This window comes from Podarcis gaigeae (assembly GCF_964106915.1).
Source record: "Podarcis gaigeae genome assembly, chromosome: 10".
NCBI classification, from domain to species: Eukaryota; Metazoa; Chordata; class Lepidosauria; order Squamata; family Lacertidae; genus Podarcis; species Podarcis gaigeae.
This window is the reverse complement of record NC_139686.1, coordinates 43854811-43882303: the sequence shown is the minus strand read 5'-3', so window position 1 is coordinate 43882303 and position 27493 is coordinate 43854811. Positions and strand designations below refer to the sequence as shown.

Sequence of the window (27493 nt, the reverse complement as noted above, 5' to 3'; positions counted from 1 at the left end):
AGATTTACATACACACAATTCTAATTTGCAACAACTGGCAATGCCTACAAGTGTTCTTGGTTTGGTTTTGCATTTTTTAAAAAGGTGTGTGTGTGTGTGTGTGTGTGTGTGTGTGTGTGTGTGTTTTCCAGTAAGAGTAAGTTAGGAAGCTGACATGTTTTATAAAGCTCAGCTGTCACTCTGGCATGCTCAGTTGGGGAAGTGGACCTAAGATTATTTCTTGGGAATAGATTAACTAAGCACGACGTAATCAAAACTGTGGATGGAGTGTTTACAAATGCTCATAAACATTTCCTATTCATCTCCTACTCTTGAAGTTCTATGAAGTACCATAATAGACCTATAAATGCAATGCAGATAAAATATTTCATTGCAAAAAAACCTGTATAATTCATTCATATATCTAATATAGCTATTACGATTTGATTTTTTTAACATCCAGGGATTTAAATTACAATAATCTGGATGAATTCCCCGTCTCTGTCAGGGCACTCAGAAACCTGAAAGAACTGTAAGTACTGAATGCAAAGTTTCTTAGAATCCCCTTTTCTTCCTGTAGATTGCTTTGTTTCAAATGCTAATTGCTTGTTAGCATAACTGTATATCCATGTTTGCTAGAAGTGCCAGGACTAGCAACACATCCTTCATACCTAAAGGTAAAGGTAACGGTACCCCTGCCCGTACGGGCCAGTCTTGCCAGACTCTGGGGTTGTGCGCCCATCTCACTCAAGAGGCCAGGGGCCAGCGCTGTCCGGAGACACTTCCGGGTCACGTGGCCAGCGTGACATCGCTGCTCTGGCGAGCCAGAGCCGCACACGGAAACGCCGTTTACCTTCCCGCTGGTAAGCGGTCCCTATTTATCTACTTGCACCCGGAGGTGCTTTCGAACTGCTAGGTTGGCAGGCGCTGGGACCGAGCAGCGGGAGCGCACCCCGCCGCAGGGATTCGAACCGCCGACCTTTCGATCGGCAAGTCCTAGGCGCTGAGGCTTTAACCCACAGCGCCACCTGTGTCCCGCTTCCTTCATACCTAGGAGGGGGGAAATCATTCTGGCTTTCTAGCTTCAAGTGCACTTTTTGTCACCTAAGCTGGTAGCCTTACAGAAGCTCTACAGAAGCTTCTTCTCATGGCCAGGACTCGGAGCCTCACTTGGCTTGACTTGACCACCATCAGAGAGAAAGAAAGGTGAAAGATGGAATCCTAAATACTTCTGCATTATTACTGGGCCCTCCTCTGCATACTTCTGAAGATGAAACTGGGGCAGCTATGTAACCAAGGGTCAGTACAAACTAACTAGTCTACTCTGGGAGATTGCAAAATGGCCATTCCATGAGTCATAGCAGCCAAACAGACCTGAACTTTGGTATATTGATTGAGTTGTGTCCAGCATTAACTCCACTCAAAGTAGACTCACTGAAATGAATGAATGACCATTAATTGGTCTACTGTTGAGTAGAGCTTGGGGCAAGACTGAATTGATTGTATATAGAATATAGGCAATATGTAAATAATGAATACGACATTATTCATACCCAGTGGAGACATTCTACTTTCTAGTATACTTCTAAGGTACTTTCTGACATTATTATTTTATTGATCCTCATAGTTATGAGGATTTTCTGGAACTAACATGCAGGTTTTGTTTCTGTTGTATATGGGTAGATGAGTGGGGAATATGATATTTTACATTGTGATGGCGTGGCACTACTATTGGTCCCATCAAAAAGCTGATACAATAGGCAAGATATGCTTTCAAGGCACTCTGTATTGTGTTCTGGTTTCTGGAGGTGCCAATACAATTCCCAAAAGTTTGTGTAAAATGTACTCAAGCAAATCCAAGAAGAATCATTTCTTGATAAGTTGTCTTTATTGATCACGTCTGGTTTATTCGCCTTCTTGATATCAGCTTGGAGTATAGGAAAGATAAATGTGGCTTGCTGATACAACCAATAATAAATGGTGCCAACCTATTAAGAGAGGACAAGTATTTTGGTGGGGGGGACCCCACTTACCTCTGTAGTGTTCACACACAGCTTTTTCACTTAAAAGTGAGGGTCATCTTGCCTGTACTTCCAACCTAGGAAGACCTATGTTCCTCGATTGGGTCTGTGGTCCAGATGCTTTAGGAATTCAGGTAGGGAAACCCTGGGAGTAGTGGTAGTCTTTCTTGCACCTGCTGCAAAAATAGCTACAACCTGAGTAGATTTCTGTGGTGATCAAGTTTATTTTGGTATGGGGTGGGGGGACTGATCTTCAGCTCTTGCACAGCAGTTTATTTTATTTAAAAGGTTGTCAAGTGTTTCAGCCTTATTCAGCCAAGCCACTATATTAAATAAATTGCATTATTCCGGTGAGGTGTCTGCAGTTTTAGCCTTGAAACATCATCCATCAGACTTATAAATTACCCACAGAATTTCTTCCAGATCTGGAGGTCAATTGGAACCATATCACAAGGCCTATATTGATAATGAAAATATTTTGCTATTTTCACTGGCTATTTTAAAAAATGAATTGACCATTTTTGTGGTTTAACGAGGATTCTTGATTCCCTTGTTTATAATGCCATTGAAAGAACTTCAGTGAAAACAGCACTGTAACGTCCTAAATTCTGGGAATTCATAATGTAAGGTGAAAAGGGGCCTGGAATGAGACTGATTCACCTCGTTTCCTTGTGGCAAAATACACAGAACAATTAAATGGCTATAGGGGTATTTTCCAAGTCTTCATGTCTAACCTTTTGAACTTGTGGGATGGGTTTTAACGGGTAGGAGAGGATTTATTTATTGCACTTTACCCCTCCAGGCACCCCCGTGTTTGAACTGAACAGGGTTTCAAAATACCATCATGGACAGCAAAATTAAAAACATAGGAGTTAGGCTATAAAAGCTTGTTTTGAGCAAGTCCAGGTATGAAGTAAGCTGGCTTCTCCCCGCTTAAGAATTTAGCACTATTGAAAGAAACATAATTGAATGGTCACAACTATTTTTAGTTCTGTTGATTTCAGTGGGAAGTAGTCAAGGCTAACTTTTGCCCAGTTGTATACATGGTGTTTTGCTATACCATCGCAGCACAATCTTATTCATTTACTCAGAAGTAATTTCCCCTTATTTAATAGAGTTTACTCCTTACTCCTTAGCATGTATGGTTCACATTGCTGCCTGAGGCAACGATTCTAACCCCACTTACCTCGTAAACTCCACTGAATTCAATAGGACTTATTTCTAAGTAGACATAATTAGGATTGCACTGTATGTTCCTGCATTTGGTTGAAAGCCATATCAAAGCATTCCAGAGTCAGAAGGCTGCCATTGGCATCAAAGCTTTCCTGCAGTTCTTTCCCTGGTTGTTTCACCGACTGCTGCCTTGACTCCACAAAGGCACATCCCACATGCAGATTTCCAGTACTGATTCCCCCACCCCCATTATATGTACCTCCATGAACATTATGGGTGTCATTTAGCATATGGGAACATTTTCCATATTAAAAATTATTTGGACCAAAATTCATCTGAATTTTGCCCATTACTGCCACAAGAAGTATGTATTTCCAGATGCTACCAGAATGCCCACAAGTGCATCTTGTAGACATCAAAAAGAAATCATTATAATCAAGATGAATGATATTTTCACTTGTAACGGACCTTATCAATCCCAAGGCCTTTGAACAGAAATTGTGATATCATCTGGAACGGCTTCCAATGAGGTTAGGGCCGCTTCACACACACACATTTCCCCCTGTTCAGCAAGCAGCTCTCAGATCCCAAAATCCAGGCAACACACACACAGCTATAATCCAAAAATCCTTCGCAATGACTTCATTTATTTACATGGTGATTCATAAGTAATTGCCAAAGAAAAGAGAGAGTAGGTTCTTTCAAGAGTGGCATGTCTCTAGTATGACAATTGCTAGCAATTGAAAATGTTGCCAAAGCTTTGCAGACACCATTTGAACTATCACAGTATTTTAAATACATTCTGGAAGGTTACTAATCCACAAAAATAAATAAAAAATACTCACCTGGTTGGGAGAGTTCTTGCCTTCGCACAGCACCCAACTATATTTCTGCTCTCTGCCCATCTTCTGTCAGTCCACTCACTTGCCTACATGCAATTCCTTGTAGCCTCTGGCTACCAGGCTAATGCTTAAACCAGGGCTGGGTCACTAGCAACCCTCCAGATGTTGCTGAAGTCCAAATTCTGCAAGACCTGGGCACTGACCATGTTGACTGGAGCTGATGGGAGTTGGAAGCTAACAACATCTGGAGGACCACACGTTAGCCACACCTAGCTTAAACAAAGGGCTCGAGTTTCCTCTACAGATTAAATATAAATCTATAACACAAATTGTACAAAATGATGCCAGCAAAGCCTTTTCTTATCATCCTTTCCCTCCATGACATCTCCCCAGCCAAACTCATTTTTGCTCTTAGGATACCTTTTGTTTCATTTCTCCTCTTAAGTCCATATACTGAACTCTGTGATGCTCTGCCTGAGATTTAAAAACTTCCATCTTTGACTTTTAAAGTTCTCCTTTCATCTTTCCCCTTTGACTAAGAACTCCCAACTGTTCAAGCTGTGTGCAAGGGGACCATAATATCTGTTTTTAGTAGCATGCTTTTGTGTGCCATATACATTAGGCTTGAAATCATCATAACCTTTTGCCACTCCTATATCTGGTGTGTTTGTGTGAATGCACTCTCAGGGGAGTGGAACCTCTGTAAACATTAGTTGCCACCACCACCTCCCATTTTGCACCCCTGCTCATAAGCCAGGAGGTTGTTGAGATCTACAGAGTTTTTTTTAAGAATAGTGTATCAATGCTTCTCAGACCTGTTGGTCACTGCCAGCCGGACTCACTTTGGATATTCCCACGTTCCCCTCTATAGCATAATTTAAACTTGTGGGTAAGGCAGGTCCTAAGTCAGTCAATGCCAGGTTTATGGTTGAAAGCATTTTTATTAAAGTCTTTGGATCAGGGAATACATGAAATGGAGGTTGCACTGAAAATAAAAGATAACAGTAATACTGATTCTAAATGGCTGGCGCCTCTAGGATAGATTCAGTAATTTTAATGTGATCAAGGCAAAACACCGTGTTCAAAATGATACATTTTTATGTTCTGTCCCCAAGAGATGGGGAGGCTGACATAGAGGAAGCCAGCATCTAACCAAATAAGAATCTGACTTTCTCAGATTTAGTATGCTCACAGGATGAGATACTCAGCCACTGCGCTGGGAAAAGCACTGTGCTATGAGTTGACTTCCTTTGGGGATCATGGACAACAATAACTTTCCTCACCAAGAGGGAAATAAGGGAGTAAGGGGTATGTGCTTTTACTCTGTTACAGCATGGAATAGCTGCAACCCTTTTCTTAAGCTATTCCCCCCACCTGCTTAAGGTTGAAATACGCAATCAGGAGGCTGACTCGATGCTTCTATATCTGGTCTGTACCATTCCATCCTGCACATAGGGAAATCAGAAAAAAAGTTCCATCTGCTAAAAAGGGCCTGTTCTACACAACTTAAATATGCAAGAGGACGCCTGTTCTTTTTTCACTTGGCCATGCAACTGCACATTCAAAATTGTCATGGTAGGCTGAAAGTTAGTATAAGGTTGTTACTGTATGTTGAAACAACATTAATGAACAAATAGCTAACTTCTACAATAGGCATGCTCACTGCCTGAATCTTGAAAAACTCGCCTTTACATTCCCCCCCACAATGATATGATGTTGCAGATGATAAAGCACTGTGGAAATGTCTGGGTTTTTATATGTAGCTTAGAAATATTTTTTAAAAAATAATAATAATTAGTGTTGTGCTGTGCCTCAACTTTAATTGTTCAGGGTTCTGCTCTAGAGATAATTTTCTTGTGCAGCCAGTATTCTGAGCCAACCTACTAATAGCAGCAGCTGATGGTCTTGCCCAAGCCATGCTTCAGTTTAAATCTGGGAAGCTTTGTTCATACCTGACTGAACAAATGAACATTTCCCACACAAATCATTACTGTTCCTGCTGAACACTTCATTGCTGCCTTTGTTTCTGACAATAGATTATTACTCATGTGAACAAAATGCTGTAATTAATTTGGAGACAATTTGCTTCCTTCTTAAATGGCAGCAATTACATTGTTTAGCTTGTCCTTTTTCGCTTGTTCATCTAAAATACTTTTCATAAAGAAACTGTGAAAGCCAAAAATGTACAGGATGCCCTGGGATTTTATGTATGTTCGCATTCATTAGCACCCTGATCTGAAACACATTTTCTTGGGAGCTGCTCCTGTTTATTTTAGTTAACTTTGTCCAGTAAGATATTTAGAAGAGTGGCATGCTTGCATGAGGACAGGTTCACTGGGACCTACCTCCAAAATAAACATGTATGTGAGCTCTGGCTGCAAATCTCATTAACAAAAAACATCGCTCAGCATAAACTGTTCATAAACACTACTTTACCAGTGTATCACAGAAACATTTCTTCATGTTGCTACTAGAGGGAATGGGCAAGTTCACTCCCTGCAGCTTTTAGGAATAAAAAGAAAGACTTGAGAAAATTGCTGGTGTTGTTGCAAAATTCTGCCCCTCCCTGCCTGATTGTCCATCCATCCATCCCCATTTACTGCCGTAAAGTCTAGAAAACAGAAGACCTCCATTATTACACCTGCTAGCATTCTACAGATCTGAAATTTTTTATCCCAAGAGACTGTGCCTTTCACATATTGTGTGTATGTGTATCATGCTCTCTGTTTCCTTTCCAGGGGGTTTCATAGTAATAATATCAAGTCAATACCTGGACTGGCATTTGTGGGCAATCCATCCCTTATAGCAATGTAAGTAGTATCAGTTCACCTTTAATAGAAAATGTGAAATTAATTACTAAATTTCGTTGTGTATCTTGCTTCTCTGCTTTCTGTGAGCAGGCCATTGCTTCTCAAACTTTATGAAATCTCGCCCCCCCCCCCCTTTTGCACACATTAAAATCAAGGTTGGGAAATCTAGATTTTGAGCTCCAGCTCCCAACAGACACATACATGATATAATGGCATTTGGAAGGCAAAAAAGTGAATAAAATGCCATTTTATAAAGAGTTACTTGTGTAAAAAGCCTTACATAGTTTCTCTTTATATCCAAACCAGGAAACTGTTTACCAGGTTGACGTTGGTTTCAGATCCTGTTTTTTTCCGTAACCTGATAACCCTAGTTTCCACATTTGGAAAACAGAGCTGGCACAAGTCTTGTGCATATCTCTGCTTAATAAACTGAGATATGTTAGTGCGGAAACAAGATGGGAGAGTTTCGCTAGGCTAGTATGAACACTATCTTCCTATTCATTTCTTACTCTGAATGTGTGAGGTGTGTTCAATTCCATCCCTGCCTTTATTTATTTATTTATTCATTCATTCATTCATTTATTTCCTGCCCTTCACTCTGATGTCCCTAGGCCACACATTTTGTCAGTAATGCACACTGAAGTATAATCACACAGTTGGTCTAAATCAAAATAAGCATATAATTGTAATCTGGGGAGCAAATTCAAAAAGCAAGGGAGAAAGGTGTGGCACATTAAAAGAAGTAACTCCAGAGGAGAAGGGGTAAAGAATAGATTGCAAGCTAGCTCTACAAAGTTTTAATAAGAAATGTCCTGCCCCGCCCCCGCCGGTTTATTGCAAAAGTATTTAAAAATATAAAACTTGAGTGTTAAATGTGTCCTCCTCTTCTTCCTCACAGCCATTTTTATGACAACCCTATTCAGATTGTGGAAAAGTCTGCTTTTCAGCACTTACCTGAACTCAGAACCTTGTATGTATCCATAAGTTCACCACTAAAACAACAACTCCTTTGCTCTTTCTATAAAAATAAAAAAAAAATCCCACTAATTACATTGTATTTGTAACTTTAGGACACTAAATGGTGCTTCACAGATAACAGAGTTTCCCGATCTGACTGGTACAACAAGTCTGGAAAGCCTGTAAGTATCAGACTGCTGAAAGCAGATGGCATTAATTATTGCCGATGCTGACTTGCTTTAAAGAAGCTGTCCTTCAACCAATCATGTTCAACCCAGTCTGCAACCGTGATCAATTCAAATTTCTTGGATTTGAGCTAGTTTGATCCCATTGACACTACGATCTGATTCATGGTCTTACTCCTTGTATGGTGGAGAAACAACTGAACACCCCTCCCCATGCTCCATACTCCTTTCAGAAGCCCATTCTCACATAAGCCCGATTCACAGGATCTTCTCTCAGTCCCTCCTCCCTGGTGGGCATTGGCATGAATCACTCTAAGAAGATATGCCTAATTTTTTAACAGGACCCTTACAGGAGCTCGGATCACATACCTTCCTGAAACAATCTGTGACCAGCTACCCAACCTCCAAGTACTGTAAGTATAAAATACATATTTACATTAAATCCTAGGAACTTTCAAGATACAGCATTCTCAGAAATGTGTTATCTCATCACCATGGAAATTCACTTATTTAGCTCTTGTAATTCAAGAGCATAAACAGATGCATAACAAAGAGCCTAGCAACAATATTCCAGCGTCATGTAAAGACTTAGTATTAGCACTAGATTGAGTATGGTGAGTGCTTAGTGTGTTGGTCCAGGGCTGGTGAGACTGAGCTTAAGTCCCCACTGAGCCACAAAGCTCGTTAGGTGACCCAGGACCTGTTGCTGTCTCATAGTCTAACCCCTCTCTCAAGGCTCTTCGGCAGGTGGGATAAGAACTGTATGCCGTGTTAAGTTCCTTGCAGAAAAAGCAGGATAAAATAAAATGAATCCAGCACTGATCCAGAGCTAATGGTGTATTAAGCAGAGTAAAGGTAAAGGGTAAAGGGACCCCTGACCATTAGGTCCAGTTGTGGCCGACTCTGGGGTTGCGACGCTCATCTCACTTTATTGGCCGAGGGAGCTGGTGTACAGCTTCTGGGTCATGTGGCCAGCATGACTAAGCTGCTTCTGGCGAACCAGAGCAGCGCACAGAAACACCGTTTAACTTCCCGCTGGAACGGTATCTATTTATCTACTTGCACTTTGACGTGCTTTCGAACTGCTAGGCTGGCAGGAGCAGGGACTGAGCAACGGGAGCTCACCCCGTCGCGGGGATTCAAACTGCCAACCTTCTGATCGGCAACTCCTAGGCTCTGTGGTTTAACCCACAGCGCCACCCGTGTCCCATTAAGCAGAGTACAGAACATAAATGATGCATGGCCCCTAGTTGCAGTGCCTACAGTCTGTACTTGATACACAGGATTGTGGTGGAGAGACAATGTCTTTATAATGCAAGAAAAGTAAAACACATGGTGGGACGGCCTGGCAAAATGAGATGAGCAAGCAATATCACGAGTCAGAGTATGCTCAGTTAACTGATTGCAGTGACCATAAGAGAGAGAAAATTGAGAATGTATAGGCCTTATAGAATGTATGGATTTAAGCAAGCTTCCTCCTGCTTTTCAAATAATTTTTAAAAGTCACCCATGTCCAGAAAGCATACATAAGGGGCCAGGGAAGCCCAGTTTCCATTCTGTTAAAGGTTTTTTTTCCTGATAATCACTGAAATGGGGACAGACTCCATCCTCACTTATACCTTAATGTTCCATACCTTTATTTTCTCTCCAAGGCATATTTATTCAATTGGATTTTTGAACACTATTCCCAAGATGTATGGGAGACCTGTTTCCCTATAATGATTAACCAATACATTATTGTAGCTTACAAGAATGCTGCAGTGTTAGTTTAATCACTATCAAAAGTAATCATTCTGTCTACTTCTTTGTGAATGGGCCAACTGCACTTTCCTTTAATGATTACATCATGATGAATGTATCTGGCAATAGTTTGCTTAGCCAACGTTCTAATAACACTAGCTAAAAACATACAGTCATGGTGCCAAAGTGGCTCTTGTGGGCACTTCTTAGAAAGTTGGTTACTAATTCTATCACAGCAACATTAAATATTGCTGCTTATGAGCTAGCTTTGCTCCTCTGACTTTGGGAGCAAAATGAAGTATCGTTTCCTGCAAAGCATAGAATAGGACCAAACTCAGTAAAGGTGTTTCAACTGACAGCATTGTTACCATCACAGATCAACTGTATATGTATAGAATTATCTGATTTAAATTCACATTTGTGGGGTTGTTTTTTTTAAAAAAGGGGGGGCGGGGAAGCATTGACAATTTTATTTTAAATGCAGAAAAGGCCTACGTATAAACAAAATCATTCAGAAATGTTGGCTCAACTTACGGAATACTTTTCTTTGTCCAGATTGCAAGTTTCTCATTTGTTTCTATTTCGGCATTCCTCTCATGCAATTAACCATCACGCAAGTGGAGAGAATAGCTGCCTGCCTGCTGGTGCCAGCCCTGGCATTGTGTCCCCTCCACTCCTGCTTCCACTGTCCACCTGTTGTTGTTGTTTTTTTTGGGGGGGAGAGAAAGCCTCTAAGCCGGAGTTTCCTTGCAGGCTCTCCTTGTAGTGTAGAACCATATCTGAGTAGGGAGGATAATTGTCTACAGGTTTAAAATGTGCAGTGTGTGCCCTGGGCCATATGCTTCCATGAGAATCTTTTCTCAATATCTGAAGCAATCAGTCCTTAAGACCAGGGAACCTGATGTGCAAAGATTACCATTCCTAATCCACAGGGTGGCCTGACAGTTCTTTCCTCCAATGTTTCTGCTTTTTGTGGTTTTGTTGTATTGACCATTTGTACAGTTACATTACGTTACCCTTGGGATTCTATCTTGGGATAGAATTTCCACTCAAACACACACACACACACACACACACACTGGTAGCCAAAATGACCTACTACTATAACTTTACTGTTTTTGTGCCTCTGCAACTTACACCTGATGAGGTTACAAGTGCACCTCTTGTGTTTTACTTCCTGCTAAATGAGCATGCCCTTTGACTTTGGCATTGATACCCTTCTCCCAATGAGTGGAGATGGATCCTGCGAGAAGTAAATGCTCTTTAGGCGGGGAGCTTTCCCATCGCACCCATACAAGGAGAACTTTAAAATTAACTTCATAAGTTAATTTTAAAGAATATTAGCCCAGGGACAAAACCTTACCATCTAAGGTTAGAAAACAGAACCAAGGGACATGTCCCTGTGTCCACTCTCATTTCTTTCTTTACAGAGGCAAAAGTCATATTAAGCCTGATGGGAGTTTCCCCTGCACAAAGGAGTACAGGATGCAAATCTATTTCCCTTTTTTCTTTCTTCTTTTTACAATTTCTGCAAATTACCGTGGCTTGTTTTTGATTAGCTATATTATACTATAAATGAGTCCAGATGTTTCAGTTATTCTGCAATTTGTTGAGTTTTGGCTCAAATCATTTGAAGGGCTTTCTCTTCCCCCCACCCCCACCCTGTAGTGATTGATTTCAAAGTTAGTTCTAGTTCCTCAAACCACTTTCCTCAGTTAAAGATATGGCAGTTCTAAAGGTCAGAGGCAAGATTATTTAATTTAAAGTGTAGTCTGGGAAGCTAATTAAATTTCACTGTGATTGTAGTTCGAAAGATCAGATCTACCTAGAAAAATGGTTTAAAACTAAGTATCTAGTAGATTATTTTAAGCAATTAAAAGAAGAGTTGTGTTTTGAAGGAAAACTGAATCCAGAAAGAAGCAATAACCCTAAATATATTTTTACTATTTAACAGAATTAGCCACCTTATATTTTTTCTGTTTTTGTATTTCAGAGACCTCTCGTATAACCAGCTGGGTGATTTGCCTCATTTTACTGCTTGTGAAAATCTTCAGAAAGTGTAAGGTTACAAAAAATAAAAATTAAAAATAATGTATGTGCGCATGAGGAAGGTTTTACCATTTCCTCCAATGCAAGGAGTAGACCTGTATATATGAGTCAGAACCTTGGTTTGTATTTTAAATTCATAGTTTTGGGTTAGGGGGAGAAGCATTTGGTGAGGTCTAGTGCATCATGTATTCCATCATATCACACATCCTTATGCATGTTTAATGTGGAAGAAAAATAAAAAATATAACTATAAGGGGCTTTTGATGGTGGGGAGGATTGAAGATTCAATTTTTTAGATGACTCTGTCCGTGGAGTTTTCAGTGGAGTGGATAAGCTCTAAACTTTGATCCAGGATATGATGCTCTTCCCATCTAGCTTGCTTCTTATGACGCCTTCGCAGCTCTCTTCCTTTTGGATAAAGAGACAGGATGAATAGGATACATATTTCTGGAGTGCAAGTTGTTTCTTATTCATGAGAAGACTGGAAATTCTGTTTTTCGTGTAACATATAGCTCTAAAAGAAATCTAAACAATGGCCAATATTCAAATAAACATATGAGGAGTTCTGCACACTCAACCAAAGGGGGCTTTGTACCTATGCTTCCTGATAACAAGCCCCAAGTACTGTAAACCAAGCAACTTTTGCGTCTGAGAGATCAGTTTGTGATGTGGTTCAGGGGCAGGAGGAGACAGTCAAAGTCCCACTAGATATGCTCAAACTCTTGAGACATCTGAAGTAGTTCTGGGATCCTGGGCAGCATTTGAAGTTCTCTAGAAGTTGTTTTCTCTAAAGCCATTTTTTTGCCATTACAGTGATTTACACCACAATGAAATATATGAAATCAAAGCGGGCACGTTTCAGCAGCTGGTTGCCCTACGTTCGCTGTGAGTATAGCCATAAAAGAGCTATTTACCTTGGTACTGAGAAACATGGAAGCTCACATTCCTTTCCTCTGCCTGCTCCTACATATTCTGCTTTCCATTTTCCCCCCCTTTGATCATTCAGCTTGCCAGGTTAGATTTGCCAAAGCAAAACAAACATTCTGACGTTGAAAATTTCCAGCAATGAATTCACACAGCCGTGAACAACAACAAAAAACCCCAACCCTGAAATAGCTTCCGCTTGCAGACTTCTCTGAAGAAATAGGAAGTTTGATTTAACTCATATAGAAGCCTCTTATGGGTATACTTCAAAATCCATTGCTGAATGGAAAAGCTGAGTGAATTGTATACAGATGGCAATAGAAAAGAGCAAGGAGCAGAGTGTGTAAATGTACAAAAATTGACGGCCACACTTCATGTAATGGGAGTAATAATTGATCCGTTTCTATAATATTCTATTCAGAGTTGTATTATCCTATGTTGGGTTTTCCACAGGCAGCAGACTCTTCTTATATATGCTCTTATTATGATGAAGCATTGGTGCAAAAAACAGCATGCATCCAGAAGGAGTTATGAAAGGGAAAATGTGGGATAAAGGGTGGAAAGACAGAGAAATTGGCATATGAGAGAAGTAGCAGTTGTGAAAGAGGAAGAAGGTCTATTGAGAAGCTAGTAGATAACAGAGAAAGGTTCAGTTCAGGTTTAACACTTCCACAAACCATGGTTTGTTAGAGCAGTCTTCCTCCCTTTCTGCCATCCTTTCACATGCCTAGTTTGAGGAGACACTTTCTGATTTATAAAATCAGTTTCCTGTAACATCTGAACTAGATAGCTATGGTTTAAATATAGCCTGTGAACCAGGATTACAAATCAGGGTTTGATGCTGATTGTAAACTTAAAACTGCCTACATTTCCTGGTTCAGCTGTCATGGTGATTTAGTAGTTGGGTCTCAATCTGAATGTAACTGAGGAGTGAAGGGAGCGAGCGGAGAACCCAACACTCCCCCCGCAATAAACCATGGTTTGTTCAAACAGCAGTAGTTTATCTGAACCAGACCAGAGATCATCCCATAATTTGCTTATTAGTTAGCTAGATCCTGGATCAAGGGGAAGAGATGTGTGCATTTGCAACCCAGAATAATTGTACACTTCAGTAAGCCATAAAATGTGCTCCTGCTGTGCTCCCTTTCTTGAGCCAAGAGCAAAAAACTATGAGCCTTGTTAGTGTGATGTGTGAACCAGTGCTTATGGTTTGTTTCTTCCAAACAAACCATAGTAGGTAAGCCAAGAACAAACCTTGGAGGCAAACAAACTGTGAGCACTGGTTCACACAACACACTAAGCCTAGACTAGTGGTTTGTTGGACCCAGGTCAACAAAGGGAGAAGCAATCTGGCTGTGTGCAGTAGCATGCTCCTCATTCACAGTAAGCCATGACTTGTGGCTTATCATAATGTCCAAACACTGGTCTAAAATTAGCCTACTGGAAGTGATTTCATGCAGTTAATTGTTGTTTAATTTAAAAGATTCAAAGTAAATCTCCATGCATTTTTAAGCATATTTTAATTTTCTTCCTGTCTGCAGGGATTTAGCTTGGAACAAAATATCAGTCATTCATGCCAATGCATTCTCCTCTTTATTGTCTCTGATTAAACTGTAAGTATTCTGCTTTTTTTTATATCTGATGCTGTCCTATTATGATCATTCAAATACCCAGTGACAAAAAAGCTCTATTCAGTGCAGGGTAAAATAGAATGACAATTTAATGAACAACAAAATGCAAAACAAAGTAGCTTTGGCCTTTGTTTGGCCAGCCATAGTGGTCTTGCATTTCTACTTTGTTTCATGGTATCAATTAGTGATGGAGAGAATGTAGAACAGGAGAGCTTGGGCAGCAGATGCACCACATGATTACATTTGGATCAGACCCAGATCACTCCGGAGCCTGGCTCTAAATCTAATTAGATTCATTCAGCTCCTGCCTACCACAGTATTTAACTAGAGCCCTCCATGTTGTCCCACATTTCCCCTAGTTTACTAAAGTGGCAAGGAGGACTTACATGGCCTGTGGCATGAGGCCTTCAAGTGACTATAGGCACTGCACAGGTTTTTGGAACCATAGCATGCCATCAGTAGGTGCCGCTGTGCATGTTCTTGGCAGCGTGCATAGATTCCAGGAGTAGGGCGGGCTCTACTATGTAGAGTAAGCAGCATGACTCGCAGGATGCAAGTTTTTCTCTCTCCCTTTATGCTCTGGTTTTGACACAACAGTGGCTGGTTTGCACAACACCTTAGCCAAAGCTAAGAGCAAACCTTGGCTACAACTTTCGGTTAGTGAGGAGAGAGTTTAACCACGAGAGTCAGTTTTGATGAGCCCAGGTTCAACACAGCACAGGGGTAAAAAAATAATTTAAAGAAAGACCAGGGAGAAGCAAAGGTTCTGTGAGCTTGTCTCCAGGGACCTGCACATTCACATTCTCCTGGTAAGCCATAGTTTGGCTTAGTATGGCATGCAAACCAGGTCAGTGATGATTACATGCAAATAACATACCATGGAAAAGTTTGCCTGCTCTTTAAAAACTGTGGGCTGTATCCAACTATGTTTTACTCAGAGTAAAATTAATGGCCCTAAGTTAGTCGAATCCCTTAATTCTAATAGATCTGCTCTAGGACTGCTGTAGAGTATTAGAGGAGGACTAAAGTTGGACACAACCCTGTGCTAGAAGGCATCAGTATAAGTAACAATGGCTGGTTTTTTAATTCTGTGGTTGCTGTTGCTAATATCCCAGATGCTGACCAATTTTGCAGAACCCAAGCAAGACAATCTGATTAGGTTGCAAGCACACTGACATCCAAGTACAGTGGTACCTCAGGTTAAGTACTTAATTTGTTCCGGAGGTCCGTACTTAACCTGAAACTGTTCTTAACCTGAAGCACCACTTTATCTAATGGGGCCTCCTGCTGCTGCCGCACCACTGGAGCCCGATTTCTGTTCTCATCCTGAAGCAAAGTTCTTAACCTGAAGCACTATTTCTGGGTTAGCGGAGTCTGTAACCTGAAGCGTATGTAACCTGAAGCATATGTAACCTGAGGTACCACTGTACACATAACTTCAGTAAAGGCCCTTTATGCATCAAAGAGTTGCCAACAATAAAAATGGAGGGAAGAATCCAGTAACATGTTATTACAGTCCTATTCTTTTCCATGTGGCTTGTACAAGAGAACTTCCGTGTGGATTGGGCTCTGAGGTGAATCAGCAAATTTACCAGTGACCCAAGGTGCATCTTTTGTCACCTGAATCGTCTTTATGTTTTATCGTTTGCAATATTTAATACTCTGCGACAATAACAAATACCCTCAGGCAAAATAAAATATTAAAAATCCCACCCTTCTGGAATAGTAAACTAGTTTCCCCCCCTTTAATTTTGCAGGGATCTGTCATCCAACCTTTTGTCCTCCTTTCCTGTAACTGGCCTATATGGTTTAACTCATCTAAAATTAACAGGAAATCATGCACTGCAAAGTTTGATATCATCTGAAAACTTTCCAGAACTCAAGTGAGTACCTCATTAAAACTAATAAGGCACACTTGTGCTCATGTGCAGTGGGAGGGGTGTCACTGTATAATGTGAGTTACTTCCTATTCAGAGGCTTTGAACCACAGCACTGAAACAAAGATATACATGGTAAAATTATAGACTTAATACATCCTTTGTATCTCAAGAAAATATGATTGATTTTGGACACTCTGGTAGCTGCTCACTTTGAAACACATCTGCTTCTCAGCAATATCCCCCCTAAATAAACAGCCCCTGTTAAAATTTGTCTAATTTGTGTTTTATAGTGGCTAGCTCCCTTCATTTGACCATTGCTTTATTTTAGCATTTGTGCTGCCAAAGCGAGCACTTGACCATTGCTTTATATTACCTCCATTTTGAAAAACGTAGGGAATATATAGCTGCAAACAAAACGAAAAGAACTGAATCAAGTAGGTGGTTTGAGGGTGACAGTAAAATACTTTGCCATATTGACTTAATGCAAAAATACTGTAACCAGAACATCTGAGGAAGAGCTATTGGTGGTCTGTTCTTTTGAGAGGTGGAGCTGGCATGTAAAAAGATACCAGTCAGGCTCAACCAATGTCAAACAGGAACAGCATCACAATTTGATGCAATGCACCAGTATCCTGGTCCAGCCCAGGGTGTTGGTTGCCATCATGGAACTGCAGCCTAGAGGCAGCACAAAAAGTCAGTATGTCAGCATAAGCCGTTCTGAGCTTCTGTATCTACATAAGTCTACAAGATCAAAAGTGTGATGTTCAAATAAGCAATGTAATTGAGCTAAGGGTTATGCAAGGTTTTTAAAAACACCAACAACCTATAGTTTGGCATCACATTTGAAATATCCAAGTTATGTTTCCTGTTCAGGTCATATAAATCATTATTATGTTCATAGCCACTCCACTCCAATCTGACTCCCCACTGGTTTTCTGATTCTCACTCCCTGCAGACATTATTCCATAGTTATTGAATAGTCCTCATGTGGATATTTTTCAGTTTCCTTTCCATTTAGAGTTTTTCTGGTTTTTTAAATGTAATTCTTCAAACCTTGGGATTTACACACACATCTGCTGATAATTCCTTCTTGTTCATCAGCAGTGTTGTGTAGCTACATAAGCAACAGTGCTCACAGCCTGAACATTGAAAACAGAAGGAATTATGGCATGTGTGCTGTTATGTACTGAAGTTCTCACCCTGGGCCAGCAGGGGGATACTGTAGATAGTTTTCACTCAGGTCCATGTCAGTTATTTTAGGCGGGAAACCCTGGGTTGTTGTTGCTACAATGTTGATAGCCGGCTGCCTATAAAAGCAGGCCGGCTGAGCTGTTTGCTGTTCAGTTTTCTGTTCCAGCTTACAAAATAGCTGCTTTGGAGAAATCGCTGTGTCGTCTGCCATGTCTACCCACTATTCAACATGTGCAATGTTCTGAAATGTACAGGGATGTGGGAAGAATATGCTTTCCCTTAATTTTTTTTATATTTGTTTAATGAGTCAGAGCCCTGCCTCTCTATTGCTTCAGTTTGATGCTAATGCCATTTGCGTTGACTTTGCAAAGGATGTAGGTTGAGTACATTGATGTTCACTGATGTTCAGAGTACACTGATGTTTTGATGTTCATAATCTTGTCTGTTAATTCTAAAGGGTGATTGAAATGCCTTATGCTTATCAGTGCTGTGCATTTGGAGCTTGCGATGGCCACTACAAAATCCAAAACCAGTGGAACAAGGATGAGAACAGCAGTGCTGAGGAATTTCAAAGGAAAGATGTCGGCGTTTTCCATACACATGGTAAATAATAAGAATCAGTTTTAAAAGAGGCCACTTACTGTGACTGGAATGTGGCTACCAATAATCAAATGAATGTATGCCTTTCTGATTTCAGCCTCTAAAATAAAATGCCAGTACAAACGAGTCTCCAATAAGATGCCGATTTTACCCTTGTAAAGTAATGTTTTTGAATTTTACCTCCTCTTGGGTTCTTTCTCCCCAGCTTTGTGTGGGCAGACATTGGTGGCAAGGAGCTGTAGGATTCAAGTTTTTTTTGTGGTGAAGGATTGGGATCCAGGGCTTGGTGAGTTGGGGATCTAGAATTCCTCTTGATTCCCAACTCCAGCAAGGCTTCTCCCCTCCAAGGGGCAAGGGTGTGGAATGGGGGGGACACATCTGCAAGAGAGCGAGGGCAGCAATGCAGTCTTTTGCCTTCTGTGACAAAATTTGTAGCTCCAGCTCTGCCTTAGAGTCTAACGGTTGCTACTGTTGTTAAAATCAATTTCCTGAATGTAACACAAAATGCCTTACTGATTTTTTTAAAAATCTAGCATTGCCTCTGTTCTTTACAGACTACAAGAGGACAAATGTCTGCCCAATAAGTGTATTATCTAAAATTCAACCCAGACGAAAGGGAGGGAAGTAGGTGTAAACTGGGATAGAATTTGTTCTTTATTTGAGTTAGGTGTCCTTAGAGTTAGTTACAGGCTAAGTTACTGTAAGGCATCTTCCAGAAATACTGAATTAATGGATAAGCTGTCACCCTTTCTCTGAATGCTTAAGAGATTAATGATATATGACTTAGGCCCAGGCTATTTGAAGGACCATATACTTGCTTTGAGATCTTCAGGGAAAATGCATCTTGGTAGCGCCACCCTTAGAGGCATCTTTAGTGGGGACGAGGGAGAGGGCCTTCTCAGTGGCTGCCCCCAGGCTATGGAACTGCTTTCCAAGTGAGACAAGACTGGCACCCACCTTCTTCTCATCTTTTTACAGATGACCGCGACTTTGAGGATTTTCTTCTTGACTTTGATGAAGATTTGAAAGCTCATCATTCGGTGCAATGCTCTCCCTCTCCAGGTATTGATCTAGCTACATCCAATCTGTTGGTTGGTTGGCTTCAAAACTCCTTCGCTTCCTCTCTTGGCAGACTCCGCACTATATTCTAGAAAAAGGAGCTATGAAAAAGCGCAGTGCTCCATGGTGACTGCAACTCAGTGCGTGCTTTGTACGCAAAAGATCCCAGATACAATCCCTGGCTTTTCTAGGTAGGGCTAGCCCTGGAAGCCCTGGAGAGCCACTGCCCAACCTTTAGGGGCCTGGGGGCGCATTTGTAAATCTAAACAGCTGCTGTGAGCACCACAAAAAAAACCATTACACAGAGCAAAAAAAAGGCAATGCTCAAACCGCCACCTCTCTGAAACAGCAGACAAAATGCATGTAACCCAGGGCTGTGCTTTATGGAGTCTCTGCCAATGACCTGCTGCTAGAAACTCCTGTGCTGCGTTCTTCTTTTAGTGGCACCAGCACCACCACAATCCCTTTTCCTTCTTCCCTTAAAATAATAATAATAATACTGTTACAATAGCAGCAGCAACACTGGCAGTTTCTTCACCACCTCTCCTGGGCTCTGCGAAAGGGCTGGCAGAGGAAAGGATGTCTTCTTAGGGCTCAGGCACTCTGGCCAAGAGTGGCCAAGAGAAGGCCTGTGTTGTTGCCACAGCAGCTAAAAGCACTCATCTTTCCTGTCTCTCCTTTGCAGGACCCTTCAAGCCTTGTGACTACCTCTTCGGGAGCTGGCTAATCCGAATTGGCGTCTGGACCATCGTGGTTTTGGCCTTTGTTTGCAATGCATTGGTGGTTGCGACGATCTTCAGATTCCCGCTCTTCATTTCCTCCATAAAGCTGTTGATTGGACTAATAGCCATTGTGAACACACTCATGGGTGTGTCCAGCAGCGTGCTTGCCAGCATGGATGCATTAACTTTTGGAGTCTTTGCTCAGTACGGAGCTTGGTGGGAAGGTGGACTTGGCTGCCACTTCGTTGGACTTCTCTCCATCTTTGCTTCAGAGGCTTCCGTTTTCTTGCTGACGCTAGCAGCTCTTGAGCGCAGCTTTTCCGTGAAACACGCCACAAAGTTTGAGACCAGTGCCACTCTTGCTAGCATGAGGGTAGCCATCTTGTTTTGCTTTGTCTTGGCCTTAATCGTTGCAGTGATTCCAGTACTTGGGGGGAGTGAGTATGGGGTTTCCCCTCTGTGCATACCTCTGCCTTTTGGGAAGCCAACTGCTGTGGGTTACATGGTGGCACTGGTCTTGCTGAACTCTCTCTGTTTTCTTATAATGACAATAGCTTATACAAAACTCTACTGTAGTTTGGATAAGAGAGAATTGGATAATGTTTGGGACTGCTCCATGGTCAAGCATATTGCCTTGCTACTTTTTACTAACTGCATTCTTTATTGTCCTGTGGCTATCTTATCATTTTCTTCCTTGTTAAATCTTACTTTTATTAGCCCAGAAGTAATTAAACCAATACTTTTAGTAATTGTCCCCCTACCTGCATGTCTAAACCCACTTCTCTATATACTTTTCAACCCACACTTCAAGGAAGACCTGGGAAGTCTTCGAAAGCAGATGTTTTCATGGAAAGCATCCAAGCATGCCAGCCTGGTTTCTGTTAATTCAGAGGATGCAGAAAAACAGTCATGTGATTCAACTCAGGCTCTCGTAACCTTTGCAAGCACCAGAATATCATATGATATTCCCGCCAACAATTCACTAGTGCCATCATCGTATCGAATGAGTGAAAGCTGTAACCTGTCTTCAGTAACATTTGTTCCATGTCATTAGCTTCATCTCAGCGTCACCTGTGTTTAAAAATTATCAATTACACATTTATTAAATGGGTGCAGTAAGCGGAAAATAATTGTCTACTACTATTGGGTGCCAAAGGCTTGGTGGCAATGAAAATGGCATCCTAAAGCCTAACAGATACCATCTCAGTCTGGTTTAGAGACAACCACTCTTGAATCAGTTGAGGTTCAGACTCAAGAAAAAATCCAAAAGCCATTGATGTTTACAGCACTGGCTCTGGTGATTCAAAATAGATCAACATTTCTCACTCTCCATTCATGAATCTTTTAATGGTCACAATGAAACTTCCACTAAGCTGATTTTTTTTTTAATGGGACTTCAAATATTAAGAAAATGAGATTATCTTGGAAGTATTTATGAAAAATGTACCACTCCTAGTTGCACAATACATATTTACACATGAACTGGCCTCAATGTTCTAAGCGTGAAAGTGAAGAGCCGCTCTTAACTTGTTAAAGAGGTTGAACATAGCACAGCTTATAGGCATTTGAGTTAGAACTTTACATTAAAAAGTCCCATTAGCAATAGCAGACCTGCTTTGGAAGAACCACATTGAATACTATAGGTTGGGAGACCTGAATTGTTTTCAGGTTTATCCAGCATCACTATTCTGAGCTGACACATGCATCCTTGAGAAAGAAAATGAACAAATGCGGAAAGTATGCACCCGAACGCCGGCTGCACGGTTATCATATTCCTTTGTCTCCTTGGATTTTGAAGCAATGCAGCGTGCAACTGGAGCTCTGTTCTTAAAACTACTTTGGATTAAACAAGAGATCATCTGACCATGGCACAATACATACTACAATGTTTATTTAGCTTTACTTTTACTGCGGTTCGGTTATGGAGTGCTGCTTAATGTCAGTGAAATTGTTCCTCACATGAATATATATTCTTTTGTATACAAGAAGTAAAGGAATAAGTCTGAAGACTGGCTCAGTAAAGATTCTTTTATATTAAAAATTGAACTTCAGAACAAAAACAGGCCACTATGCATACTATTTTCATAAGCAAGTTTGAAAGCTATAATTGAGATATTTTAATGGGGAAATAATAAAATTCATTTGAGAAGCTTTTTTTAAAAAAAAAAGATTTGTAAATATAGAACTGTATTTATTATTACAGTAAAATCATACTAAAAATGAGAATAAGCCATGTACAGTTTTGTACTGATATATTTCCTAGATTTCTATTTTCTTCTCATATATTTGACTAAATTCACTATCTGTACATAATATATGTAAATGTGTAGTGATTGTAAATAGAGGATGTGCTTTCTTTTCTACTGGTGTTTCAAATATATGGAATTTGTAATAAAACCTGCAGCTAAGCAGAAAGAGTGCCTCGGTATCTTACACTCGCAGAAGATAGGCAGCAGTTCCAAATATTTCCGGAACATTTTTACCACCTCATGATAATAGAACTTGCAAGTAACTCTTTTTCACAGAGGACAAAAACATAAACCTAAAATACTTTCTCTCATAACGTTTACAATTTACCTAATCTAATGTTTCTCACATACAAGAGGTATTGGCATTATAGTCCAGGGATTTTCATGTCACATACCTATAGCTTTTCATGTTGGAAGTTTGTGTCACCCTAACAAAATTCTCATGAAGAATTGCATGAAAGGCTATAATTTTAGAATAAGCCAGTAATGGTGAATTACAGTTACCAACACAAAGGCTCCCCAAGAGGTAAAGATTAGAGGTAGTGAGGAGGAATGTAATCAGAGAAAGCTTAAGAAAACTTTTCCACACTCACCAATACTTACATTTGTTTGTAGTAGCCTATTATTGGGTATTTGACCTTGGGCAATAAACATCCATTGATGGATGTAGACCACCAATTTAGCCAACAATAATGCAACTTCCTTTTGAGATACAGACTGATCTAGCATGTAAAAAGTTTTTTAAAACCTCCAGTCTCTAAATAAAAGCTGGCTCTGCATTATGTTTGAACAAATCTGACTTCAAATTATGAGAGATTTTGTGCTGCTTTTCATGATACCCCGCTTTAAGAGAAAATGCCAATTTATGAAAAAAAGTACTAGATATATTTCTTCCCATTTAGGTATACTCATGCATGGAAAAAAGAAGGAATAAACAATGCCATTAATATTTTTCCATCACCAAGATTATCATGTTGTATGTGGAGCTGCACTTGAAAGGCATCCAGAAAATCAAATTAGTGCAAAAATATCACAACAATTTTTTTGTCTGAGGTTGGCTAGAGTTTATTTCTGAGATGCTGTATGAGCCTGTGATTGCGTGCTCATTTCTAGACACAATTTAAGTTCCTAGTGTTCATTTGAGGAAAAATAATATATATAGAAAGGAGAATTATTGAACGCCATGATCCAAGCTTGGGGCAAGTGCTCTTTGGTGAGAGAACCCCAACAGATGTTTAACATTACAAAACATGCAGCAAAGTAAAGCGTGGAAATATAGGCTGTTAGACTTTTAAAATATGCCCTTTAAGTTCAAAAGTAAGTTTAAAATGCTTTACTTACAAACTCACCAATGGTTAGAGTCATGTGCTTTTCAATACAGAAGGCACGTCCAGCTCCCAAGAGACTGTGATCTACTCCCAGTATAAAAAAATTGGCAGTGATCTACCCATTGTCATTGGATGGAGGAGGAGTGGGGGGGCAGGTGGATTACCCAGAGTTGTTGAGCTTTTTTGGGGGTAGGATTGCCCAGAGTTCTTCAACTTTTATTTGTTAACTTTTGGTAAACTTTATTTAATCCTACGATCGATAAGGGTCCCACAATCTACCAGGATCAGCCGGGGATCTACCAATAGATCACGATCTACTGGTTGGACATGCCAGCACTACAGCATTCAGAAAAACTTACACAGGCAGTAAAACTTAGTTACAGAGTGGTGAATGCTCCTAAATTATTGGTATAGGAACTCAAGAGTGGCTTGTGAAAACCATGCAGTCTGAGCTGTAGCAACTAGCTCAAACCTCTTTACACACTGAGCTGCTCAGGCAGACTGAAGGAGACCAAAGGCTTGACTACCTTGTTCCTCTCAAGGTGAGGGGGAAGTGGACATAGCTAAGTTAGGTAGGATTGTTTACTCTATGGTATTAACCCCTTCATGGATTAATTAGACTTCAGCATGTTGGCTACATAAGCTGATTATCCCACAACGAGATCAGGTGAGAATCTGTAGACCTCCAGGTGTTGCTAGACTATATATCCTCTCATTCCTGATCATTAGCTACACTGGCTGGGGCTGACAGAGTTGGAGTCCCACAATACTTGAGAGGCCACAGCTTTCTCTATCCTCGTGCTAGCTAAAGCCTAAAACATTTTGGAATGCAGGTACGTAAAGTACTGTCTTCTCTGTACATACCGCGCCATGCTTCAATCAACAGCCAAGCGCCTAATCCAGGTAGATGGGTACAAAGACCAGGGAGATTGTTTTAGTTATGGGATGGATTGTAAGGTATGCCCTCTGGAGAAAACCCACACAGCCCTATGCTATCATTTTGATGCCTAATGGAAGTTTGGCTACTCAGGCAAGGCTTTGAATGAGGCTGATAGTTCTACTGGTGGTTGGTTCTGCTGACTTACCTGTTGGTTTTGCTTTGGGCTACCCATTTGTTAGTCTGACTATTGCTTTACTATTGCTGCTGGATGGGTTGTGTTTTGCTGCCTTTCATTTTGTGTTGTGTGTTTTGTACTATTATTTGTTAATTTGCTTTACTGTAAACTACTTTGACACACACACAAACACCACCCTGAGAGCTTCCAGAATGAGTAAGGGAGACAAGAAATACCAAAGTAACTCATCCCATTGTGTTACATCAAAGCCAAAACCTCCAGTCTCTGCTGCTTCCCTGTTTGGTTGGTGTCACCCTGCCGCCTAATCACAGCTATGATAGGTTTCTCTATTGTTTTCAATATGTCTCATATCTGTCAGGGGAGGAGAGGACAGATCTATAGTCAGAGGAATCAGAGGTCAGTCAGATTGTGTGAATTTACAAGTGAAGCCTATGGCTTGGAGTAGTTGAGCCATGGGAATGTTGATAGTGTCTGTTTATAATGGAGAAGAAAGGACTGAGCTGCATGAGCCTGAAAAGCATTTTGCTTTGTTGGTTTTTTATTGCATGGATATTTCATTGCTTTAAGCTGCTTTGAATTTCTTTGTGAGGTATAAGGTTTTCAAACAAATAAATGATAGCTTGTGGATTCCTGGAGGAGAGCATTCAGGTTGCAGGAGGTGGATATTATATATTATTATTATTATTATTATTATTATTATTATTATTTATTTTCTTATCTATACCCTGCCTATCTGGCTGGGTTTCCCCAGCCACTCTGGACAGCTCCCAATAGAATATTAAAAACACAATAAAATATCAAACATTAAAATCTTCCCTAAACAGGGCTACCTTCATGTGTCTTCGAAAAGTCAGATACTGCAGTTGTTTATTTCCTTGACATCAATGGGAGGGCATTCCACAGGGCGGGCGCCACTACTGAGAAGGCCCTCTGCCTGGTTCCCTGCAAAAAGACTCCCCTTGCTTGCCTCAGTTGTCTGGAGATTAGCAGGAACCAGACTGAAAAGTTTCCATTCAGACTTTGTGTTGTGTGCAGACAGAAGGAGCAGTGAAATAGTGCAAGAGTTTGGACTGTTGTCCAACTGTGGTGGTCCATGTGATGAGTGCAAGGGGGGCTATTTCCTTCCCCCAACTAAACATAGCCACCAGATCCCCAGCTTTCATTAAGAGAGAGAGAGAAAGAGAGAGAGAGAGAGAGAGAAAATGAGAGAGGCGAAACGTAGAAATGAGACAAAATGGGGACATCATTGTCATCCCACGAGCCTGCTCCACCCAACTCCTTCTTATTTTGCCCCCCTGCCCTGGAAAAACTACTGTGGGTGCCCTTGAGTACAACAACGTAATTTAAAAATTCAGCAATTTTAGTTGTTTGGAGGACAGCCTCCCACAGTGTTCTTAACTTGGGCTATGTAGGGGTGGGGATGTCTTTTACCTGAGGCAGGTGTTGGGAGTGCACTGGAGCCAGAGTAAATGGTAATTTCGACATAGCTTTGTTCTTTTATCCCAAACCAATCCAGATGGCCACCATCTCCGAGATCAGGCTGAGGGCAGCCAAATAATTCTGCCAGCTGAGTTGACCCTAACAGGCAGCTGATGTGAGTTATTGAGTCTCCTGTAAACTGCTCACCTTACATCGGTGAAAGATGATCAAAGCTAGATAAGCAGACCGGAGACTCACTGCTTAGAAGCCATGGCCCACTGAGAAAAATACATGGCACAAACACAATTGATCTCTGGCACCTCACATTTTAGAAATTAAACACTCCATCATTTTTATTTTCCTGGGGGACACACTGAGAATTCTTGATAATGAAAGTCATTAGAGTAATTAGGAAATTATTATCCAGTTCTAGATTGCCCAGTTACATTCCCTGGCAACCCTCTGCTTCCAGTTTTCCATCCAAAATTCCTCTGGCATACGGAAGACATTTAGAAACATTTAACATTTATGATTTTAAACTGTTCACCAGCCAAGGGTGACCTTAACTGGCTAGCAAAAGAATCTCAGAGAATGGTTTCTAACAATTAGATCTTCATCATCATACCACCACTACCCCCCAAAATCAATATATTGTTATGCCTGGGTCTAAGGCTTTTCAAGAAGTATGTTACATATTTATTTATTTTTTTAATCACATCCTCTTTCAGTTATTAAATGCACAAAGGGCATATTTGTCCCCAGGGAACTTGGGTAAGTGTAACATGACTGGAAACAGAATGTGTATGACAGATGATAGAACTCTTGCAATTAGAGTATAATTCCTACTCAATATTTCTTGGAAGTACAGTGGATGTAAATTTAACTGGGGGCCTAACCAAAAAGAGATGGATGGGGTTAAATTCATGGACAATCTCCGTCCTAGAAAATTTTCTCTTCCGTTCATTATCTCTGTCCTATGCTCAGAGCAGACTTGTATGAATGAACCTAAGCATATCCCTAATCATTCAGGGAACACTTCTTAAGTCATTAAAGGCACCATTTGGAAACAATAAAAAGCCCTAACAAACAAGGATGTTAGACTTTGTCCCTCGTGATTTACTTTCCAGGGGCCGCATTGCAAGTGGTAGGTGGGGCCAGAGAGCGAGGGAAGTAGCGATTTTGAGGCAGAGGAAGAAATACAGGCTTGCAGCTCTGGAAAATGTCTTTTGGGGACTGCTTATTTGTAGGAGTTCAGCTGCAAAACCTGCATTTTAGAAAATGAACTCAAAATTGGCATAAAATCCTTAAGTCTTTGTTGACGGCTGTTTCCAAAGGAAGCCAAGCTCAGGCAAGCGGTGCCCCTGGCACTTCCACAGCATCTGAACCAAATGTAACAACATATTGAGTTGAATGTGAACGAAACAACCACTGGGGATTGTGGAGAAAATGCATTTTTTCAGAGAATATAAGGAACCTACTTATACCGAGGAAATGAAGTCAAACCAGAAGATGTATTACAGACATTGATCAGTAAATGTGTGTACTTTTCAAGGACAGAATGTGTATGCATACATCAGAAATATACTGTTGAATACTGCGGAGTTGCCATCACATTGCGGGAAGGATGCAAAGTCCCTTGGGGGTGTAGGTCATTTATA

The 27493-nt window shown here is 40.7% G+C and overlaps 1 protein-coding gene across 1 annotated transcript in view; it reads left to right on the top strand.

Moving 5' to 3' along the window:
* LGR5 (leucine rich repeat containing G protein-coupled receptor 5) overlaps positions 1-22178 on the top strand; it is a 67003-nt gene extending 44825 nt beyond the window's left edge. The window contains exons 7-18 of the mRNA XM_083699113.1: positions 443-511; positions 6754-6825; positions 7724-7795; positions 7896-7964; positions 8309-8380; positions 11701-11766; positions 12570-12641; positions 14222-14293; positions 16069-16194; positions 17840-17985; positions 18961-19044; positions 19727-22178. Coding sequence (XP_083555239.1) covers positions 443-511; positions 6754-6825; positions 7724-7795; positions 7896-7964; positions 8309-8380; positions 11701-11766; positions 12570-12641; positions 14222-14293; positions 16069-16194; positions 17840-17985; positions 18961-19044; positions 19727-20817 — 2011 coding nt within the window. The 3' untranslated portion in view covers positions 20818-22178. The remainder of the gene's footprint in view (positions 1-442; positions 512-6753; positions 6826-7723; positions 7796-7895; positions 7965-8308; positions 8381-11700; positions 11767-12569; positions 12642-14221; positions 14294-16068; positions 16195-17839; positions 17986-18960; positions 19045-19726) is intronic.
* The last annotated feature ends 5315 nt before the right edge of the window (positions 22179-27493 follow it).